Raw genomic sequence first — 24,556 nt, 5'->3', positions numbered from 1 at the left:
CATAATTGCTTCTACATGTTCTTAAACTGTATTTTATTTAACATACTAACAACCTAAACTTTAGTAGTAGGCCTAGGCTACACTTCTTTTCTGAAAGCACTTGAGTTAGGTGTACATGGTCATATTTTTTTATTGGTCAACAATTAATTTGTTTTAGTAAGCTTAAGTGCCATTATTTAAGGTTAGTAATTTTTTCTAACCATAAGATTTTTGGCAATTAAAAGTTTTTTAAGACAATGCATTTACAAGACGTATTTTTATTTAACTTATAAAGTTTAGAAGGATAGGCAAGCCTTTACTTGAATACTTTAGGGAATGTGGGAAATGTACTGGAAATGTACTGGAAATTGAAACCAGATATTTGCTGGACACCCTGAGCAAGTTGTTTGAGGCAGTTAATTTAGTGCCGTTACAACAAATAGTACTTTCAGGGGAAGTAAGATAAACTTTCTCAGTTACCAGAAATAGAAGTTCTGTCTTTTTTGAAAAGTGTTCAAGCCCATTATATTGCAGGTGCTAAATATCATGTGGCAAAAGTAATGACTGACTCAGTGTATCTAAAACAAGCACTTGGATTTCTTAATCCACCGGGAAGAAAATCTGAAAGAAGCTGTCGATACTTGAGGAAAGTAGCAAAATCACTATCCATGGATATTCCAGATGATCAGCTTGTTGATGAATGGAAATGCCTACAGTTTGAAAATGAACCTTCTGAGAGTGAAGCTGCATCTTTACGTGTTGATAATTATTGGGCTTATTACATGGAACTGAAGAAGTTGGATGGCTCACCAAAATTTCCTCTTGTATCCAAAGTAATTAAAGCTGCACTTTGTTTGTCTCATGGGAATGCAGATATCGAAAGAAGATTCTCCACTTCAAAAAATGTCCTTACAGACGAAAAGACACAGATATCTTGTAGGTCCTTAAACAGCATTCTTATGGTAAAAGACGCATTGAGGTTTTACAACAATAAACCTCGTCTGGTTCCAATTACTAAGAAGCTGATCACTTTGAGTCAAAATGCTCATAAACACTACAAGGCTTATATTGAAGACCCGAGAGAAAGAAGCCATGCTAAAGGAAGAAGAAATTGCGAAGAGAAGAAGAAAAGTTGAAAAATGCAAAAACTGTTAAAAAAAGCATTGAAGAAATTGAAAGTAGACTAACAGAAAAGAAGAGGAAGCTTAGTGACACCAAAGAATCGACAAATTCTTTGCTTAGTGATGCCACAGAATGTCTTCGAAAGGCTCTGAAAAAAGGTGACCTTAAGGAAGCTCAAGTTGTTCAAGGAATGTTGGAAGGTGTTATGTCTTTGAAGAAGGAAGAAAGCAATTAAGACAAAGATATTCAGGCTCTTCAGAAATCTGTTGGAAAGAAAACAAATAATCTTATCACTATGTTCTTTACTGCCCATTCTAAAAAGAGTTAAACATTACGAGAAGATATGTGCTGCTAAGCAAAATAAGCCGTCAGTTTCCTTTTGTATTTTTGCTTGAGGCAATATGTTTAAATGTTAAATGAATATTTGTATATGATGTAATAATGCAAAATTGTGATCAAGATATATATATTATTTTGTTGTAAGTATTTGAAATCTTTTTTAAATGTTCTTCATTTTTTGTATGTTCCCGTTCTGTTTTCTTAGTGCTTATGAAATTACGATTAATAATAGTGTTTCTTTGGATGGAGGGGGGAGGGCAGTCAATCCCCATCCAAAGCCAAAAATGAATTGTTCAGTGAGATGAATGAAAATCAAAGCTTAAACTGCACAAAAAAATATTTGTAATTATTCTAAAATAAAATATATTTTTAGTGTTTATTAAATTAATAAATTATCTGACATCTATTTTTTTAAAGTGCATGTACATTATGTCTAGTCTTACCCGGCAAATTGGTAGGGGTATATAAAGAAATCTTCTCTTAACATTTTTAATTTTTGTCGTTCTTGGTGATTGAGGCTTGATTTTTGAAGTATCTTTTATAGAGATTTTATGGTCTACAAAGTCTACTTTTTTAAAGATTTAGTCTACATTTGATCTTTTTTTAAAGCCAAGGACCACTCCTATCCCTGCTTGTTGAACAAGTGGTACATTTATTATGTCTTGTGAACCGGGTTGTACAGTTTTTCTTTTGGTCCAGTCTGTCTGCTTCTAGTGTTTGTCTTTGGCTCTGCTGTCCCATTCACAAATAAAACACTGCATTTTTGTGTAGCCAGATTGTAGACCAAGTAGCATACCAACAACTTTTAAATCACTGCAAATTTCCAAGAATGTTTTCATTGTTCATGCATTTTAGCAGAACTTAGAGATTTTCATATTTTTCCTTTTCCATGTGACAACACAAGACCTATGTAGTGCTTTGAAGTGTTTGTTGTACTTGTGAACTTAACAACCACAAAACAGTTGAGCAGTTCACTTGGTGTCTCTGAACATCTTAGATCCTCTTGAGAAGAAGAGTTACATCTTACTTCCTCTTCAGAAGAAGAATTGCTGTCTGAGTAGACATCAGAGTATTTAATTTGTTTCTTACACATTTCATCTGAATAAGTCGTTAAGAAATTAAAATATATAACAACTGTCACATAACTAAGACTAAAATAAATAATAATAACAAAGACAAACTGAAGTTTATCAATAATGAAGAAAGAAATAAGAATAAATAATACATACATGAAGCAGATAAAGAGGTTAACAAATACTATTGATAACTTTGAAAATAAAGCTTTAACTTTTAAAAGGAAACTATTTCTCTCTAGAAGATCATCATCAGTTTTTAGGATAAGGCTTCCTAGCTCGTAATGATCACATTTCTGAGAGGGCAAACATTGGAAGCAGGAAAGCCTCCTGAAGTGCAGTTTCAAGTGCTCAAATCTACTCCTTGTAACTTGATGTGTATTTAATGTCCCTTTAAATGGAACCAGTTTTAGTGCATACGGCTCTTCTACGATTCCTTTTGGGACAGAAATTATTTAAACACCTTTGACATTCTCTTTCAGTATGTTGTAGTAGTAGACTTCTGTACTAGTCACCACCACAGCCTCTCGCTCTTTCTCTCTGGTGTACGCTCGGGTCACCCGTGTGGTAGCCACTTCGGTCGACTCAGCCTCCTTCTGCGATATGTACGTCACCACGTTGTGGTGATCACTACTGTAACTATAATTTACTCTGCTTAAATGGGCGCCATGTTCCTATTATTATTCATGAAACAAATAATATTGAAACGGAACAACATTTTTTTTATTATACTTTTACATATATATAGCTGTGATCTAGCCTGATTGTAATGTTTCCATCAACTTTATCGATCCTCATTCAATAAGATTCAACATAGGTATGGTTGGCGAATATCATATGACAAAATAACTTCTAATGAATTAACATATATCATTGGAACCATAAAATTAATTACTTTCATCAATCATTCTCTTACATAGGATATTACCTCATTTATGTTAGACAAAACAAAAAAAAAAACCTTCCTCGAAAAGTTATATCTGGTAACAAAACAAAATATTAAGATAGCTATGATACAGTCTGGATGAGATCATATAATCAATATTATTTTCCCAAAACTAGCTTCAATCGTTAACACACGAAACTCTCATCTATACCTCTGAGCTTGACGACAAAATTTAACTTGTACATCTTTCAATTATATCAATTTGATCGGTGTCAAAGAAGAGTTGTTTTTTTTTTTAACATTCAAAATAATCAGATCGTTCAAGCTTACCTATATCCTTCTTGACAACTCAAGCCTGAGACATGGCAAATACTGAGAATGGTCAAAACTCAGATAAATCAAACCTGATTACAACAATTGATAATTCAATTTGTGGCCAAACTTCATAGGATCATAATCAATTGCCACTCTTGATATATTACGACCATTTTCTGAAGTTACAACACATTTTCGTGGAACTCAAAATACCATCTAGCCATATTTTAAACAATCGCTTTTTCAACTCTTTTCTTCTATATCCTTCCCTGCACTCATACGAAATTCAACTCTCTAATTGTTATAAAATTTAAACATTGATTGTTGGCCTAAATAAACAATATGGCTGGGAGTAATTAACTTGACTCATACATTGGTATCTGATGAACAATACGTTAATACCTAACCAAATTATAGCAATCTGAATAAATTTAAATATAAAAATTATGAAAATACTTGCCCTTCACATTAACCTTCAAATAAAATATTAGTAAACATTGTGCACAGATGGAAAATTAAATACACATATAGCCAACATGAACAAAATTAAACTTTAGAGTCCAAAGAGTAATCAAATAATTGTCCATGGAGGTAACACACTAACAAAATCTGAAACATACATAATTATATAAATTAAATATTGGTTTGAGGCAAGACTCGTACGTGGCTACGCGTACAGAAAGCCGCTCCACATCCAATCACCAAATAATTTTCTAAAAGTATTTGTGGTTGTATGTTTTCAACTCGGACAGTACATGGCTTGCCGAAAAACATGGCGTCGCACACCCTCTCTTGCCGCTCCAGACGTTGAACACGTGTTGCATCTGGTGGCTTGATCTTGGTCACGCAGTCAGCTTCCGAACAAAGTTCATGTAAACACTTGCAGTGTCTCTTTTAAAACTTCTTTAAGAGCTGTGTTGTAAATAAAATTGTTTATACTGGTGAATTATCCAAATAATAGTTAGGTAGGATTTGTATCGAAGCATGGGAAGATGATTAGTTTTACACTCACCAAGTGTAAACGACTTAAACAGTAGGAAGTTCTCGTACACTGCACTACCACCTGTCCAATGTTTATTTATGTTCTCGACATCATTTAGGTTATGCACTACGACGAACGTACGTAGAAAAGCGTTCATTTGTGACAATGCGTTACTCCTGCACGAGATATAGCAGTTAACAACTGGAGCTGTGTACATACCATAATGTCCAATGTACCACTCAAACGTGCAGCCGCTCCAGCAGGGAAAATTGGGGTAGACACTCTTGCTTACATCTCCCCATCAGGATCACCTGTAGTCCATGTAGTTGAACTGCAACCATGCTGCCGATGACGAAGAACTCCTCTGAAGTAAATAAATACATTGTTCATCATATGTCACTCCTAAATGTCTCGTACATAAATATATACATCTTGCTATTCTTCTATTCTTCTATTCTTCTAATCTTCTAATCTTCTAATCTTCTTCTCTTCCTGCTTCCCTAACCTGACTAACAAAAAAAATACTGTTCGAGTAAGGTTTTTGTTACTATACTTTAAAACTTTAAACATAAAATGATAATTATTAAACTCATTAAAATCTCATAAGAACAATAACATAACATTACCATGACAAACTATTTAACACAAATTACCCATTTCAACATTGCATAACTTATTCTTTACACAAATTAAATACTTTTTTAACCAAACATAGGTAATTAAACCTAATTATTATTTACATAACACAGAACAATAACATAAATTACACTTCAATTTGTTTGTGCATTTGCATCTTTAATTTTTTTTTTTTTTTTTTTTTTAATTGTGTGCATCAAGCATCTTTTCATAAGTTGTGATAATGGTATATATATATATTTTTTTTTCATACTTAAAATCAACTGGTTTTTTTTTTTTTTTTTTTTAAATAACAAACATATCTTCAAATGTTTCCTGTACCACAATATTTCAATCAATTATTAACATTTTAAACTTTTTGCAACAAAGACAATAACATTTATCTGTATGTACACTATAAATTATACTGAAATATCTCCCCAAATAAACATACATGTTATCACACATTTCCTTCACTATAAACAAGAGTACAATTATTTTAAAATTCACACAATTAATTATCTGGTTTAAAACAAATTATTTACCATCATCATAATGCCATTGTGTCACATAAATCAACTAACACATACTTAATAATCTTACAAATTTTCATTAGATTATATCATAAACTCTTATTTACATGTCAAATCTATTCAAAATAATAACAATATATATATTATCTGAAACACATTCAGTTAGTAATTTCAAATCTTCCTTATCACATATGTGAAATGATTAAAATAATATTTTAAACTTCGAATAAAGTTTGCATTATATGGACATTCATAAAGTTATCACAATAGTGTGTGAGAAATATGCAACTCCTTTGCATCAACAGACATCTGTAGCAAAAATCAGATTCTAGATTACACATATTGATCTCATTATAACTCCAGTCACCTTAGATACTTAGGATTAACCTAATTGAGTATTGGCAATAAAAATCTTGAAGAACAAAACTGTAAGTACAATAGATCCATTATATAATATTGTGCCTTCTACCAATATCACAGTATATCCTTACTAAAACTTTCTCATTTTGCAACCAGGTACCATATTACAACCATTTCCTTTTCACACAACATTCAGAGACATTATAGGCTTCAGCATGTATATTATTTAAGATTCCAACTTTATCATTAAGCTTAACAGAACTATATCAAATCAGGACATTTCACATTCTTGAATAAGTAATGTGATTACTTACAAAACATTCTCAACATGACATGAGCTTAAAATTCCAGTAGGTATTCAGTCAAACCAAAAACAATTCGTCGTCTACAGTATTAAGGGATCATACAGTACAACATACACAATAACACATAAACACTTCTAGGACACCACCCTAGTAATATGAGTATAACAACTCATGAGCACTTTAGCTCCAATACAATAACACATAATATGAGTATGACAACTCAGGAGCACTTTAGCTCAAAGTACATAATAACAATAAATACTGTATCCCAATACTAACAAATGTGCTTAGCAACTTACAATGCGTAGACATCAGCTGATTCAACAATATTACATAACACAAGACATCAGCTGACAACGAATTCATATTCCTGGCCCATTACTGACCTACAACCAGAACCTTGGTTGGCTCATATGTCACATATCATCTGAAAATTCAGTTGAGATACCATATCTGATCTCCTGATTATCTTCTGTTCTGTAGATATACTTTAGCTTCCTTGGATATCTCCTTTTCTATACCACAGTTACAGAACTGGTGCTTTATATGCACGTAACTGATTTATATTATAATTGCCTACGATCTTGCCTGTCTCACAATCTTCTAAGGTGTAGCAATTCGGGTGTGGTTGTTTTGCTATCACGTATGGTCCTAAATAAAGTAAGAATAATTTTCTAGTGACATTCTCCCACTTCTTGCTGGTAGGTACAGTTTTCTTTAGCACAAGGTCTCCTACTTGGAATTGGTGGATCTTGGATGCTGGTTTTCAATGTTGGCGTAGCTTCGCTTCTGACGTCAGACGCTCCTTCACCAACTCTTCTATATCTTCTGCACTTACAATATTTTCCTCTGCATCTGTAGGTTTACTTGGACAAATCGGTGTGTATTTCCGTGGTATCGCCTCCGACCTCTCCAGTACTAATGCTTCGTAGGGTGTCAAACCATGCACACCTCTACTGGAGTGTGGAAAGATGGTCGTGGTGACTCTCCACTACTCTGTTCTAGTTTGTATGATTGTAGCTGACTTTGGCTTGATCAGCCAAACCAGCCTTCTCAGCTCTCCAATTGTATTGACTTGCTGAGTTATAGTTCCCCTGCTGCTTGGGGCTAGATGTAGGTAGTAGCGTTTGCTGCCTACTGAAATAACTTTCAGAATGATTGTGATTTGATGATTTGTAGCATGGCGGTGGACGGTGGGTGTTGGGCAGACTCAGTTGGCTAAGTTGCTCCTGTTGACTGGTCTCGTATCCAATGGGATTGTGGGATGATGGCAGTCGGTTCTCTACCTGGTGACTCGAAGACTGTTCACAGCAGTGTAGAGATGACCTGGGAAGCCGTTCCTGTGATGACCCCCTGCGCTGGTTTTTCTTGGCGCGTGGCTCGCTGTCAGAGTCAGATTTCTCTTCCACGTCGTTTTCTGATTGGTGGCGCTTTCCCCACCACGACCTGGATTTCTGTGGTTGGTACCGGAAATTCTTCCGATTGGAGTAGTTACTTGGGCGCTGGTAGCCGTCTGAATGACTTCTCCCTCGCTGGCCGCTCCCTTTGTCGAACTTCCACGACATAGTGTTTACGTTGGCTTGCCTGTTCTCTTGCTGGTTATTTCTCTGCCACCCTGGATATAATGGCGGATTCTTCTGGTGAATTGGCCGGTCGCTTTCTTCTTTAGAAGAAGTCCTGTTGAGGCGGTCCAAACGATCAAAGGCCAACACTTGCTCTCTGAATTCAGTCAAGTTTTGGAATGATCTTCCTGTCAAATGCACTTGGTACTTAATAGGCAGTTGTGACAACACCATTGCCACAAACTCCTCATCGCTCATCTCTAAATCAAGGTACCGTGTCTTTTCAAACATCTGAGACATGTGTGCCTCAAGCGATCTTCCCCGTTTACTATCATACTTCTCGGAATGCAGTTGCGCCCTCAGATTACCTTGTATCTTCATGTTCCAGAACTGGTCCTTGAATCGGTTTCGGAACTCGTCGTAAGTCTGGATTGAATTTTGTTGCATTTCCCACCAGTAATATGCGTGATCTCTCAATGCGTTATTTAAGCACTTTAGTTTCTCAGTTTCCGACAGATGGAATGTTTGGACATATTCCTCAAACCTTTTTACAAAGCGCATTGGATTCTCATGACTATTGGCTGAGAATTTTGGCATTGATTCGGCCCATTGCCTCAGTGGATGGTGCATGGCAGTAATTTGATCAAGGACGGTCGTCGACTCTCGGTGTAACGTTCTGACAGCGGACGTTTCTGTTTCTTGACTGGTCACAGTAGATGATGGTGTGGATATTACCCCCTGTACATTCCTTGAGTGTACCTCAACAATAGTGTAATTAGGAGTAGTAGATGGCAGTTGTTCACTAACACCTGGTGTCTGCTTATTTCTCTCCCACTGCTCCAGTTTAGATTGTAAATCTAACTGTTTCTTCTCTAGAGTATTGCACTTTTCATCCACCTGTCTCTGTATATTATTTGCATGGTGGTCTACTACATCTAATGCAATGGTGCGGCATGTGATTTGTATATTTTCTACATTGCTCTCTAATTGAAATGTTCTCTCACCTAAAGTATTTAACTCAGTAGACAGATTCTCCTTAACTGATAGTACAGACCTTTCACACTCTTCCCTAACCTGTGATAGCTGTGTTGTGGTGTTAATTTCCAGATTCTCCATACGCTGTGTTATCGATTGTACATGGTCAGTTAAGTCTGAGAGCACTTTACCTTGGGATTCTATGGTTTCTGATAACCTACTCTCCATACCTGACATACCCTCTTGCATATTCTCCTGATTTTGTTTCAAACAAACCTGCACATTCTCCTGTATGATACACATGTCCTGACGGATACTATCTTTCATATTATCCTGATTTTTATCCAACCTCTCCTGCATTCTACACATGTCCTGACGGATACTGTCCTGCATATTCTCTTGTATGCTACACATGTCCTGACGGATACTGTCTTTCATATTATCCTGATTTTTATCCAACTTCTGCTGCATGCTACACATGTCCTGACGGATACTGTCTTTCATATTATCCTGATTTTTATCCAACCTCTCCTGCATGCTACACATGTCCTGACGGATACTGTCTTTCATATTCTCTTGACTTTGTTTCAAATTAACTTGCATATTCTCCTGAACATCTTTTATCATTTTGCCCAAATTCTGCATCATTTCCATTAGGTTGACGGTACCTAATGTGGGTGTTGAGACTGGACTCTCCTGTGGTGATGTGTCATACTCTCCTAAAACATAGGTGACACTAACAGCATCCTCCTCCTGTGTAACTATATCTGGTTTGTCTGTAGGTTTTTCCTCATTCAGTGGTTGGACCCTAACGTTATGCATTTCTTTTTCATCACCCTCTGTGTGTGTATCAAGAGTTGGTTCTCCCAACCTGTGCTCCACTTCCCTGGATTTACTCCTGCTCCTATCCTTTGTGTGGTATTTTGAACTTCCCCTTGTCTCCATGTTGGCAAAGATTTCTTGACACAGACAAAAAAAACACACAATATGTAGAACAAGTTTACCTTGTCTTCTCGGGCCCCACGTTGCTGCGCAACTTCTGTAGTAGTAGACTTCTGTACTAGTCACCACCACAGCCTCTCGCTCTTTCTCTCTGGTGTACGCTCGGGTCACCCGTGTGGTAGCCACTTCGGTCGACTCAGCCTCCTTCTGCGATATGTACGTCACCACGTTGTGGTGATCACTACTGTAACTATAATTTACTCTGCTTAAATGGGCGCCATGTTCCTATTATTATTCATGAAACAAATGATATTGAAACGGAACAAAATTTTTTTTATTATACTTTTACATATATATAGCTGTGATCTAGCCTGATTGTAATGTTTCCATCAACTTTATCGATCCTCATTCAATAAGATTCAACATAGGTATGGTTGGCGAATATCATATGACAAAATAACTTCTAATGAATTAACATATATCATTGGAACCATAAAATTAATTACTTTCATCAACCATTCTCTTACATAGGATATTACCTCATTTATGTTAGACAAAACAAAAAAAAAACCTTCCTCGAAAAGTTATATCTGGTAACAAAACAAAATATTAAGATAGCTATGATACAGTCTGGATGAGATCATATAATCAATATTATTTTCCCAAAACTAGCTTCAATCGTTAACACACGAAACTCTCATCTATACCTCTGAGCTTGTCGACAAAATTTAACTTGTACATCTTTCAATTATATCAATTTGATCGGTGTCAAAGAAGAGTTGTTTTTTTTTTTAACATTCAAAATAATCAGATCGTTCAAGCTTACCTATATCCTTCTTGACAACTCAAGCCTGAGACATGGCAAATACTGAGAATGGTCAAAACTCAGATAAATCAAACCTGATTACAACAATTGATAATTCAATTTGTGGCCAAACTTCATAGGATCATAATCAATTGCCACTCTTGATATATTACGACCATTTTCTGAAGTTACAACACATTTTCGTGGAACTCAAAATACCATCTAGCCATATTTTAAACAATCGCTTTTTCAACTCTTTTCTTCTATATCCTTCCCTGCACTCATACGAAATTCAACTCTCTAATTGTTATAAAATTTAAACATTGATTGTTGGCCTAAATAAACAATATGGCTGGGAGTAATTAACTTGACTCATACATTGGTATCTGATGAACAATACGTTAATACCTAACCAAATTATAGCAATCTGAATAAATTTAAATATAAAAATTATGAAAATACTTGCCCTTCACATTAACCTTCAAATAAAATATTAGTAAACATTGTGCACAGATGGAAAATTAAATACACATATAGCCAACATGAACAAAATTAAACTTTAGAGTCCAAAGAGTAATCAAAAATTTGTCCATGGAGGTAACACACTAACAAAATCTGAAACATACATAATTATATAAATTAAATATTGGTTTGAGGCAAGACTCTGTACGTGGCTACGCGTACAATGTTGAAAAGCTCAATAAAGTTTGGAACATCAGTGCCATGGCCAACAAGAAAATCTGCAGTTCTTTTGAGTGTGCCTCCCACATCATCGGGAGCACCTTTCCTGTGGTTTTTCTCGCTGTAGTTCCATGTTATGTCTTGGGCATTAGGAAATTCATCTACAATTTCTGTTGCTATCAGTTGAAACATCTTCCAATTTCGTTATTGGGTTGCCGGTCCATCGCTGAGAAAATGAAGATGTTTGATATTTCGAGTCAGCTTTTCTTTTACTTCATAAAAGACAGGTTTCAAGTGTTGAATAATGGCAACTGGATCATGTTTCAAGCTGTCGGAGAGAGTACAAAATGACTTTGCAACTGTTTTTTCCGCATCTTCTTTACAATAAACAACTACAGTATGGAGAGTTACCTGCTCTCTAGACCCACCAAAATGAAATGATTGTATTTCATCAGTAAACTTGCAATTGTAATTCTCAGAGAAATTTGTTTATATTTGTGGTATATATTATTTGAATGAGCCATAAAAGCAGGAATTGAAGCCTCAAATTCTTGTACTAATTCTTCTGTCGAACATGTGACTGCTACTTTAGTGGACTTTCTGCACACCTTGTTTACCCCCTTTATAACTAATATTTCTTTTCTTGAAATCCATTTTTGGTAGGTAATTGTATCACCCTTTTAAAACTCACCATATGTTATTTGCTTGTTCTTGCAGTTTTCACACACTCTTTCAAGGCAAACTTCTTTCACTGAACTGTCACAGCAGAGATTCATACAAAGACTAACTGCACTTTTATCTGTAATAATCTTTGAATGTTTTAACTTTGAAAATATTAAGCGAATGTTCTCATGGAGAGTACAAAGGCAAGTATCTCTTTCGCTCACCTTAGGTGCACCAAACCAAAATGGTCTGCCCCTACAGAATGTAGTGTAGCTTATGAAATAAGTCTGGTTTTGACTACAAAAGGTTTTTTTTGTAAAGATTTCTGAGAGAGTCGTTCAAATAGCGCTTTTGTTTTTTGCCCCTTTTTCTTGTGATAGTATCTCTCTTACCTGGACAAAGTCTGTTTGACTCATCTTTCTCTAGAAAAGCCTGTATATCAGTTTTAATCTTGAGACATTCTATCAAACTCTTAGTGTTTCTTCCTGATGAACATTTTCGCAAAACCTTGTAGGTCACAACATTCTTTAAGAACTTCATACATCTGTATTTTTTCAATATTTTACCAGCGACATGCCGGACAAATGAATTTTTCACACTTCCAGGATGTTTACTTTTCTTAATATTTTCTTTCATTTGGGCTACGATAGCTTCATCGAAGACAAGTCTCTTTTGTACATCTTCTGATACATTCTGTCCACTCATTTATTTTTTCACATTACTTCTTGGAGAATCCTTTGCCATTTATTCTTTATTACATCTGTAGTATTTACACCTGTAAGAATTATATTTCATTTTGTACTTCATTATCTCCTGTTCTAGTTTCTTTATCTTCCTGTACACCTTTGCCCTGTCTTTTCTGACTTTTTTCCGACCTGAAGACTTACGTTTGTCCGATGAATTTGGTGTATGTATACTGGGCCCAGGAACACACACGCCATCTCCAGAACCTTCAGGAATGTCTGGATTTGGGCTTTCTGGTGGGCTGCTTGACTGTAAATATGAATCAAATTTGTTACTTGCCTCACATTTTTTCCTATACTTAGCAGCAGCTACTCTCCAGGTTTTCCGTATTTTTTGCTTCTGTTGTGGATCTGATACTTGCTCAATACCTTTTATTTTACCTTCCTCTTTTCTTTTGTGATATCTTGCACTCTTCTTCTCTTTAGCCTCTCTGTAAAGATCTGGGTCATTCCTTATTCTATTTCTGCGTCTCCTCTCAGCGTCTTTCTTTTTCGCTTGTTGTTCTTGCATTGCTTTCTCCGACAGCTTTTTTATTTTCTTTCGCCATTTCACCCTGCACCAACAATAAACCATTGCAATATTATTTTATGTTTGTAATGGTGTCATTATTCTATAAATTTATACTATGTAAAAATATTATGTAGGTAATACATTTTATTATAAGGCCCTTGTTCATAATCTGTAAAATGAATAATACAAAAAAGTTTTCAGTAGGCCTATGTGAAAACCAATTATAAAATATAATAAATCTATTACCTATGTATAAACAAACTCTTTGCATAAACATTACAGTATGTTAATGAAAAAGAACATCTGAAATCAACTCCATGGTTTTTGAATCAACTCCATGGTATTAAGTATGCCATGGAGTTGATGAATTTTTGCAAACACATTTTCAATATATATTAGATTTGAGGTTAGGATGAAAATATTTATTAGTAAGTATGTTTACATGAAGTCTTTTAATAATTAGTCATGATAACAATAAAAATATAATTTTTATAATTATATTTCATATCCATGGAGTTGATGGATAATAAATGTACTCACCTAATTATTAGCAATGTAAGCAACAGAACTCATCACACAACCATAACAACCAACTAGTTCTTTGTTACTAACAACAAGATGGCCGCTTCTTCCCCTCGTGACCATCAGCTAAACCACAGGCATGCTCTCTGCAGAGATTTTGGTGAATTAACATTTTGCCATGGAGTTGATGTTGAATCTTGGGTCACAGCTTTGATATATGATTAAACGTATTTGTAGCTATGGAATATTGTAAAAAAACAGGAGTACTTACTTACTTGTATTTATGATATGAGGTCAACATTATAAATTAACTTAAAGCTTTAAAATCTGGTAGGAAAAAGTGGATCTTCCCGATATAATGTGCTGTGATCACGACATGGAGTTGACTATTTGAGAAGTTGAAATACAGTTTCAAAAAAACTACATCTTTATTAATCATTATTATTTATGGTCTTACAAGTACACATGGTTTAATATATAAAATATATAAGTACATCATAATATTAATATTTTAAAGGATTTTTTTGGCTTGGTCAGCAAAGTGTCCCTTTTCGTGATAATGAGCCAAATGCCATGAGCTTGTTGGTTTCAGAACATCCTCTGCTGCTGATTTCCAGTCATAAACAGAGCAAGTATCTCCTCATGAATAACAGATCCAAATTTACTAATCACAGTTTAATATTCTATAGGGGCAACAATTTCTGGAATCTTCTTCAGAGCACACTCAATTTTTCCAAACACGCAATCTGGCGGGATGAAGGAATGTCCAACAATGGGAAACACCAAAATTACTGTATTCAGTGGCTGAGGAGCTTCTTGAACTAACCACTTACATAACATTACTACCACATTTTTGTTTTTGTTTTGTCCACCACACCCGTCTGCAAATAGACAGATGCTGTGAACATCTGCCAGATCAGTATTCTGTAAACGATGATACAAAGCAGATGTAATCTCATTTGAGCCTTTTCTGAAGCTTTCATCAGTACAAAGATAACAAAATGTGTTCTGAACGCTCTGAGAATCATGGGATGAACCCTGACAAATGGTGTAATTATATAAATATAACTGGCGTGCGTAATATGCAGCTTGGTCTTGAACTTTTGGTAAAACCAAATTCTTCTGGCAGTCATAGCTTAGTGTAAGAACACCTTCTTCAGTAGTCTTCAATAATCCATAGAATGCATTGGCACGCATTTCATGAACTTTCATTTCTGTTTTCAGATCACCTTGTAATGTTGCAGAACCCTGCCTTCCTAATTAAATAATTTTCTTTTAAACTTCTTTTTGTATAGGTAAATATAAATAAGTCAATGTTTTTTGAGTGATGTACATGTTATGAGACAGTATAATCAGAAGTTATGGATACTAATATATGTTATTTTCACTTGCTATGTTTTTAAGAAGGTATTTATTATTTTATTAGACATTTTCAATCATTACTATTTTTTTTTATGTAATTATTCACAAATGAGTCGCTGTACTAGATTTTTGCATGTTTAGGCCTACTTTTTCAGGTTATTTCTAAATGATTTTAATGTTGTAAAGTAATTTGTATTATAATTGCTGTGTATAATGTTCATTAACATATGGAATGATTCTAGAACAAGGGACTGTGTCTGGTGTGATGGTTAGAAAGAGAGGCATGAGAGGCCTGTAAGTGGGAGTGAGAAAGGAACAGTGTTTCCCCGCCAACCGAGATAAAGACGGTAATTCCCCCCCTGCATGGGAACTGTGTGATAACTGCTCTCTCACGGTGTGGGAGAGAGAACGAGAATGGAAGTCCCCGATTTCGATGTGAAATTGAAAAGAGATAGATCAGGGGAAGCCCAGAGTTCTGTGTGTAAAAGGTTTTTTCATGTATTGTAACTTGTTATGTGATTGGCTTGTATCTGTAAGAGTGAATGAAGCGTGCGTGTGATTGGTCGGTGAGGTCATGTGACGTCTACTCCCTGCGTGGAGGAGACGAGTTCATGAGATCACCAGTTGTCTGCCGACTGCTGCACCAGTAGGTTGCGTTCGGTGGCTTCTCTCCAAATTATGCTGTAATTTGCTAATAGATAATTTCACGTTGGTGGTCAGAGCCATGCCGAGTATTAATTTAACCTAGTTTTTTTTTTTATTTTCATTCGGACAATAACAAATTAGAAATTACGGCCACCTTCGTCGGCATTTGGCTCGGGGCGAAATTCGTTTTCGCTGGGTGCGGTCATGTTTGAGGCCGCACCGACTTCGCGTACTTGCAGCAAACTACTATTGAAGAATATTATTTTTCGTTAATTTTCATAACGCAACTGTGGGCATTTTTCGACGGGCAGAGGTACGTGTGGAACGATGAATGAAACATTGGAAGAGTTTGACTTCGTCGGTATATTCTATTTGAAAAATAAAAACAACAAAATTACCATCAGCGTTGAACATCTGTTTATTTTGTATATAACGAACCGTTATAACCTATTCTCTGATGGTCTGTACAGTTTTTGATAACTTCCTTCAGTCGCAAACAAGTGGAACAGCAATCAGTTGCAGGTGTCGCAAAACTGATGTTGTAGTCGGTAACAAAAGTAGAACTAAAATATTCATACGCCACATGTAAATCTTCTTCATGAACTTCATTATATTGCTGCCACATTGCAGTAATGCTCAAACTGCTAGGGAGATACTGCTTTGCTACAGTTTTTGACCTGGTGTAGTGACTCTGTATGGGTTTAAATGTCTCAATGAAGCTCTTAACCGATTGTTTCCTTTCACCATACTTCTCACAACTAGTGTCACCGCCTCTTTTTTCTTTAGGCAGAATGCCTTCCACCAAAAATTTCTTCTGAAGTCGTGATCTTCCGATTTGGAAAACCTCTAGGAACATCTGTTTGCATACATGTACGTTTACTGCTCAGCCCTCACGTTTTTTTGGCAGATAATATTTTGTTGTCACTGATTTGTCAAAAGAATCATTGCGGGATCTTTTCCGGGCTGTTTCTCAACTGTTACATATTTCAAAAGAAACAAATTTTGTACTTGCCTGTCGGGTTCCTGGTAGAAGTTCTGGTTCGTTCTCCTTACATCCTGCATTGTTATTTCGCTGCATTTTAATCGTGACTTATTAGGATGTTGACAATTTCTATGCTTCGGGAAACCCTTTGCCGAATATCTGCAACCATAACAATCATTAATATTACATTACCAAACATCAAGATAAATATTATGATTGTTAATTTGCGTGAATTGAGTTTAAAACAGGATCAAACAAAAATACTAACCTCATTCTTTTAGCTTTGTTTCTTTTCCACGAACTTTCATTCCTCATTTTTTTCCGTGACCTTCCTGGTTCAGCAGTCGTAACATTAGTTTCAGTAACTGCCAAACTATTTTCCTCATTCATGTTTTCTACTATGTATTATAACTGCAAAAAGTTCACAAACTTTATTTCAAGCAACTAAATAATACGATCTCATTGTCTTGACAGCTGATACACTGTTGACAACATTGTAATCACAAAATGTCTTTTCAAATAAATAAAATTATTTCCATTACATTGACGGGACCATAAAGTGAACACTATATTAATATCCATACCGCATGAATGTGAAAAGAACAATTCGGGATATAATCAGGACATAACACCATATGCATCAGTAAATAAAATGTCTATGTCTTTTACATTGGACATAATATGTTTTGCAGACATATTACACATTAGACAAAACACGATTTGCTACTCAATCACAGAAGGACATAACATACTTGGCATCTGTAGGTAACTTTTAACATTGATTTTAGTAAGGTTTTAACACATTTTGCAGGACTTCCCAAGGAACAACATAGGGCAATAAAACATTTTTTTTTATTTTTGGTGGACATAACACTGTTTGCAAATTAATGGACTACTCAGTTATAATATTTGTTTGTTTTTTTATTCCAGGCGGATTGGCTGGTGTGGGTCCCGGCTCAGTATGTAAACTTCTACTTCCTGGCCCCGAAATTCCGCGTGGCTTATGTTAATTTCATCACAATGCTGTACAATGTGTTTCTGTCTTATGTCAAGCACGATATGTAGTACTACTTTTGCACATCCATAAACTTTTGTTGTTTAAATATAAAGAAGTACTTTCATAAAATATAGTATGTCATAGTGAAAATTACTAAGCTTTATGAAAATTAGTTCTGAAATAATATATCGGGGATGTAGTTAAACAAGTCATTGCTGTGTAATGAAAAATACTTGGTTAATTTATGTGGATCTGCCAGCACTGGCATGTTTTTGAGCTCATGTGGAGTTAAAATGTTCGTGTAAACCAGTCTCGCTATTAATAACTAGTTAGCAAATACGGGTTGAATTTTTTTTAAGTTTCTTATAAAGTGTATAATGTCAAAACTAGAAATTAAGAAAAACACTTTTCAAAGTAATAATGCTTAAGTCACTGATCTGCAGCTATGAATGCATTTTTCATATTTTGTATATTATTTATATAGGCCTGTGCAAGTATCAGTTCTTTAGTTTGAATTGAATACGGTTACCAAATTATTCTTGAATATGAATATGAATATGAATATGAATTTGAATAGTAACAGGGTGTCTACCAGGTTCCAACAGCAAAAATAAGTGAATTTTTGGTGACTGGGGACTATAAAAAATTATTTATGCCCTGAAATTTAAGTATTATGCATTCAATTTTTCAATGTTTTAAATATTGTCTTAAATATTTTACATTAGGTTAATTACTGGCAATAAAAACAGTTTATACACTTTTCTTGAGTTGTTTACATTCAATCTCTATGTCTAATAATTATCTTTTTTTTTCTTCGAGCAATTTTTACTTTTTCATTTCGAGTAACTTGAATTTGTGTACTGCTCTTTTTCTTGCATTTAACACCTCATCCTGTTCGTTTTTTTTCATTCTTAGATTTTCTTTCCTTTTTGCTAAGGCATTGCTAAATTCCAATTTTATTTTATTTGATGAGCGAGAGAATAAACACCCTCTGAAAAACAAAATGAACCAATACACAAAATAGTTGAGTAAAATATATTAATGGTACTGCAATATTACACACTTTGAGTTGTAAGTATTCTTACTCTAGTCCAAAACACATCAGTCTAAAATTAAAATATTCACCTGGAAGTGAAAATATATGGTCATGAACCAATCTTTGAGCTACAAAAGATTTCTCGTGAAGATTTTCAACCAAAAAATCTTTGTTGAAAGAGACACTTCTCTCTACCGTTGCATTTCCATGGAAACAAATTAAGAAGCACTGGAAGAATAGGATTAACTGTTTGTGTGCAGCTTTCAACACCTTGGAATGTTCACAAAACTTTGTGAACTCTCTAAGAATACTCTCTCCATCAGCAGGTGCCAACTGATTGTGTGAGGTAAGTTCCTGAATGGCAACCTTAGCTCTAAGATCTCTCTAATTGAGTCTCTAACCATTATTGAAGGAGACAAGCAAGTTGATCCCAACACAATTCTCTTTCTCAGAGGACTCTTTTAATCAAGTTTGGCAAATAAAGATTAAAGTAATTTCCTGCAGTTAGTCTTAAATTTCAAGGAGTCAAGTTCCTTCACTTTTTGAGACTGAAAGTGGCACCAAAACCAATTTCTATGTAAACAGTACTTTGTAAGATATTCTAATTCTTCATATCCAGACTCTTTAACTGAGAAGCATTTGAAATATTATCCATTACATTTTACTTGAAAACCCTTCTTTCTATGTTTTTTTATCAAAATAAACAACTCTTGGTGGATGAAAGGAAAAATAGAAGTTTGTCAGAAATTCTTCCAACTCCTCTGCAATCATAGCAGAGAAATGCAGTTTGGCTTACAGAACTCAATCTTCCAACAAAGCCTTTTTCACAGTGCCAAGGTTCTGGGTGATCTAAGGGTTTTTCTGAAGCTCTTTGTCTGCAAGATATATTTTCAGAAATGGTATCATTTCTTGGCATCTTTTGATTACAGATAAGTTTTCTGTTCACCGTACAGCACAAAACTTTTTTGGAAAAATTCTGGAACCAGTAATTTGAGAATAAACAGTATGCCGAGATGGATACTTCTTAAGCAGTTGATACAATGCTCCAAGAAGTTGCCAACCAACCATTGTGTGTGTAGTTTTGTAGGCACCATTGATTATGTGCAATGAACAAGTACAAATATCCAAAGGTTCCTTTCCAGTATCAAGTTTATTATTTACTCTTCATGTAACTTTTGAGAACAGAAATCAACTTCAGATTTACATTTGGTCCATCAATAGATAGTTGAATTAAACATTTTAGGGAAAGTGTGGCTTCACTAACATACAATAGCACTTTTTCAAGCAAATCTACAGCCGTACAACGCTCAAGAAATGCAGATGTTAATATCAAGTACATGATATACTGTTTTCTGTCTTCCAATGTTTTAACAACAATATCTATTTGCTGTTTGAGGTAAATATCATTCAGCCTTTCATCAACAGATAGTGCAAAAATAAGGCTTTTCTGTACACTATCAGACAATAATGTGAAAAATGATGCCCAAGGCCATATGTGATACTATATGCTAATGTGTCCTTTTGTAATTTTATTTTTTAAGCTATCTGGAAACATAAGTGGAAAAAGTTCCACTGCAGTTGCTCCTGAGAGGATTGTAGCATATGTACAGATGTAAAGAGCAGCCCACACTATGTCTGCTTTGGTTGCATTATCTTTTACAAAGAAATTGGAGAGCTTTTGTTCTTGATGTGTCTCACATGGTATAGTACTATAAGATGTATGCTGTGGACTGGGGCTAGGTGCAGGTTGAGATGAATCATAACTTTGATTGCTGGGCCCAGATTCTGATGAACTAGTGGTGGGCCTAGTACCCTTGTACAAAAAGGGAGCTTTTGCTGCCTGCCTGACTTGTGAACATTGAGAAATTCGACAAGAGTTTTTTTTCTTTCTATTCTTTCCTTTTTCATGGAATTTGATTGCATTAATTCCAGAGTGAAAAACATCCACATATTTTTTGTATAGCGTACAACAAGTCGAACATTATATCCTTACCAGTTCTTAGACACAATTTCCATTCCTCCTCTTCCAACCAAATGTCTTCCCTGTAATTTTTATCGCTGATAAAACACTGCAAAATACCAGCTGTAGGTGTGCTGAAGATGTCTACACAAGTTTTTGAACAATTAAATTTTCACACGCCAACACAATGAAAATTCACAACAAAATAAAAATGTTGAAAATACATTGGTTTTGTAAAACACTGCTACATCCAAGTAGGTTAGTTTTCACTGAGAAGTTGAAACAAAGAAGAAAAATTGTATTACCTATAAACTGAAGTTGTAATGTATGATAATAAAAGCATGTGTTTTGCTGATAATCTCCCACAGTTGTAGATTGAAAATTATTTCTCACATTGTAATGTAAAAAAAAAAAACATGACTAATATGGGCACTTTTGTTACTTATCCATGACATCCATGACCATGAGTTAAAATTGTAATTTTTTCTTGACTTCTGTGACCGGTAGACACCCCGAATTGTAAGAATGAGAAATAGAATGGCACTAGAAAAATTGTTTCATATAATGTAACACTTCTGGGAAATTAGACAAATAATACTAAAATGAAAGGAATGTTGGTTAAGACAGCTACAATAATCATATGAAAAATGTTTGTTAAAACATTTAAATTATGAAATAAAGAGATTGCATTTTTAACTATGCTGCTTATCTAATTTAACCTAACCAACAAACTTTTCATTTCAGTTCTTATTCACCTTATTTTTCACAAGATGCTACTGTATGTATTAATCCAGAAAAATTTTGCAAACTGCAAAATACCATGAAATCCAATGCAATCAATTTAATGAAAAACTGGAATCTTTTAAAAGAGCTGTATTCCCAAATTAGTGATTAAATGAGCTCATATTTACATATTTAAAACCTAGTTATTCACGACAAGGGCGCAACAACAGGGGGGGGGGGGGGCAAGGGTATTTTGCCCCCCTCTGAAACCTTTAAGTGGGGGCAAACAGGGGCAAAGAAAGTGCTGTGTAATCAATTTTTAGATAGTAAAACTGCTTAAATAGCACCATTTTCCACCTTGAAATAAAAAATTTCCCGGGGGAGGACCCCCGGACCCCCCGCTTCAATAGGGGGGATAGATGATTCTTTATAATAAGGTATATTTCCCCCCCTTTGGAAATTTAGTTGTTGCGCCCCTGATTCACGAGTTCTTGTTAACAGCAGCCAGTTGAATTGTATTTTAGTTCAGCAATATTATAAACACAATTTCTGCTAATTTCATACAAAATTGTTTATTTATTTGTTTTTTCAAATCATTATGTCTATTTTGTCATAGATGCATAAGCCATTAGGCTGCTACTGTATCATGTGGTGCTAGATTGATTGTGAATATTGATTTATACGCCGGCGAAACTATGATGTTTACTTCTTTTAGTGGCCATCGCAATGGAGTGTCTGTGTTTTGTGGTGGTATTGTTTGTGTATTTTTTCCCAACTCTGGTATGTGTCACGAAATTAATAAATAATATTTTGTTTTCAAGTTTTAAATTACGAATATGCCATGTTTCGATGTGTTCAAAGTTTTTAATGTTACTGTTTAGCAAGACAGTAGTGTGAAAAAAAATTTTTAATTTCTTTTTGCTTGTTAAAATGTTGCTGATTGTCCATGTTTTTGATTATGAAGTCCCATTAAAACATCAAGAAAGAGTATTTATATTGCACAAATGACTTAATCACAACAGCAAACGTTGGTACACAACAAATTCACGATGTATATGCTATGTCAATTATTCGTAAGCAAACGAATATTCAGTATTTCGAAGTTGAATTTCAGGTTGAATCGAATACAAATACTTTATTATTCGTATTGGTATTCAAAAATTCAAATATTCTCACAGGCCTATTTATATATCTTTCATTAAGTTAGTAACTGCTTTATAAATATCATGGATATTACCATGGTACTGTAATTTTCAGCTTCTGAAGATTTATAAATTTTGAAACATATTTACATCTTTTTGAATCATCATTATGCAAGAGAAGCAATAGAAATTAAAAAAAAAAGTGGTTTTTGATGTGCTAATTTGCAATGGGAACCACTGTGATACGGGGCCGTGGCCTCTGATCTTTAATAAAGCGGGGGTTTTCGGTGAATGCTCGGAATTTAAGGGCGCCACTGTGTAACGGGCACGGACCTATGAGAGACTCTTTACCAGGATCGTGATGTCGCCCATGTGAGACGTGATTTTAATTTCCCCCTGAAGCCAGCCTAGTACTAATACTTGCCCGCTCTCAGCATCGGGCACGCTATTCCCTACGCCGTGGGCTCTTAGGCGTCCCACACGCCGTCACACTCCATGTGGTCACACACATTAAAAAAAAAGAATAGACATTTAAGGGTCATTCCATGGTAACGGGTGTGACATTTCAACTTCAAATAATACTTTTCAAAACAGTGTAAAAGTATTAATAATAAATTTTTATAATTTAATTGACATCTGGTTGAAAGCTGAATATTTTTCTTACATCCTTAACATTAATATTGCCAAAAATATTTTAAGGTAATGTAATGAATCATAATTGAAGCTGCATAACGGGCTGTGACATGCACAAACATCAATTGCACGCATACACACAGACAACGTTAGAATTCTGTGAATGTGTTGAAATTTAATATCAAATTTTTTTTTAATCATTAATATGAAGCATTGTTTCACACACCAACCAAGTCTTGGAACTGTTAAATAGATATTTTAAATTAAGTGATATTTTACATTTGTAACGGGTGTGACAGGGATTTGTAACGGGTGTGACAGGGATTTGTAACGGGTGTGACACGTACAAATTTCATTTGGAATTTACTTATTAAATATAATGTATTTTGTTAAATATAAATCCAACATTGTCTTTATTTACTTACTGCATTATATAAATAATTTGAAGAAATTGCAATAATGTATTAAGGCCAATATTTGTACAATGTACATTATTTAATTACTTATAAGAAAAAATTATTTGTTTTAATCCAAAGAAAAAACAAAAATTTAATGTCAATCACAATTTAAGCTTTCTCAAATACTTCTACATTCTTATCAAATTTATAGTAAATACGGTTACCAGCATTGACAATGGATGGTGTTGGTAATACACCCTTAACCTGTTCCAGTGGCACATATGCTACATCATCATCAATAACTTTAAACATTTTTGAATCATTTTTCCTGGCAGACTTCAAGAACGTTACTTTAATTTCTTTGTGTTCAATTTCACTCTGGCAGATGCCAATATATTTGTACATCTTGAAGTATTTTTGCCCTGAGCGGATAACTCAACTAGAACAAATGCACCATTCTTCAAATTGCTGGCAGCAGATGATGTTTCCTGGATCTAATTCTCAAATTCATCCTCACCCGAGACTGAATAGACATCAGAAATCAGTAGTTGACCTTTCACTTCTTTAAAGAGGCATACTTCGTGTAGTTCTGAACTTGCTGTTAGTCCAACTAGAAGACAATGTTGCTTTGCTTTGGAAACTTTGAAAGCATGGCGAGACTGGAGCTGAGGAATAGGTACTATGCTACACCACCTATCGTCAACAACACTCTTGGTAGATTCAACTTCATCTTCCGATACAAAAAAATATTTTTACACCTTTCAT

At 34.8% G+C, this 24,556-nt stretch overlaps 1 protein-coding gene across 1 annotated transcript in view; it reads left to right on the top strand.

Annotated features, from left to right (window-relative positions):
- Positions 1–22,453, top strand: part of LOC134527762 (mpv17-like protein 2) — a 35,252-nt gene extending 12,799 nt beyond the window's left edge. The window contains exon 3 of the mRNA XM_063360695.1: positions 17,833–22,453. Coding sequence (XP_063216765.1) covers positions 17,833–17,967 — 135 coding nt within the window. The 3' untranslated portion in view covers positions 17,968–22,453. The remainder of the gene's footprint in view (positions 1–17,832) is intronic.
- The last annotated feature ends 2,103 nt before the right edge of the window (positions 22,454–24,556 follow it).

The sequence above is a fragment of the Bacillus rossius genome, chromosome 1 (assembly GCF_032445375.1).
Source record: "Bacillus rossius redtenbacheri isolate Brsri chromosome 1, Brsri_v3, whole genome shotgun sequence".
Taxonomy (NCBI): domain Eukaryota; kingdom Metazoa; phylum Arthropoda; class Insecta; order Phasmatodea; family Bacillidae; genus Bacillus; species Bacillus rossius.
This window is presented reverse-complemented; position numbering and strand designations above follow the sequence as displayed.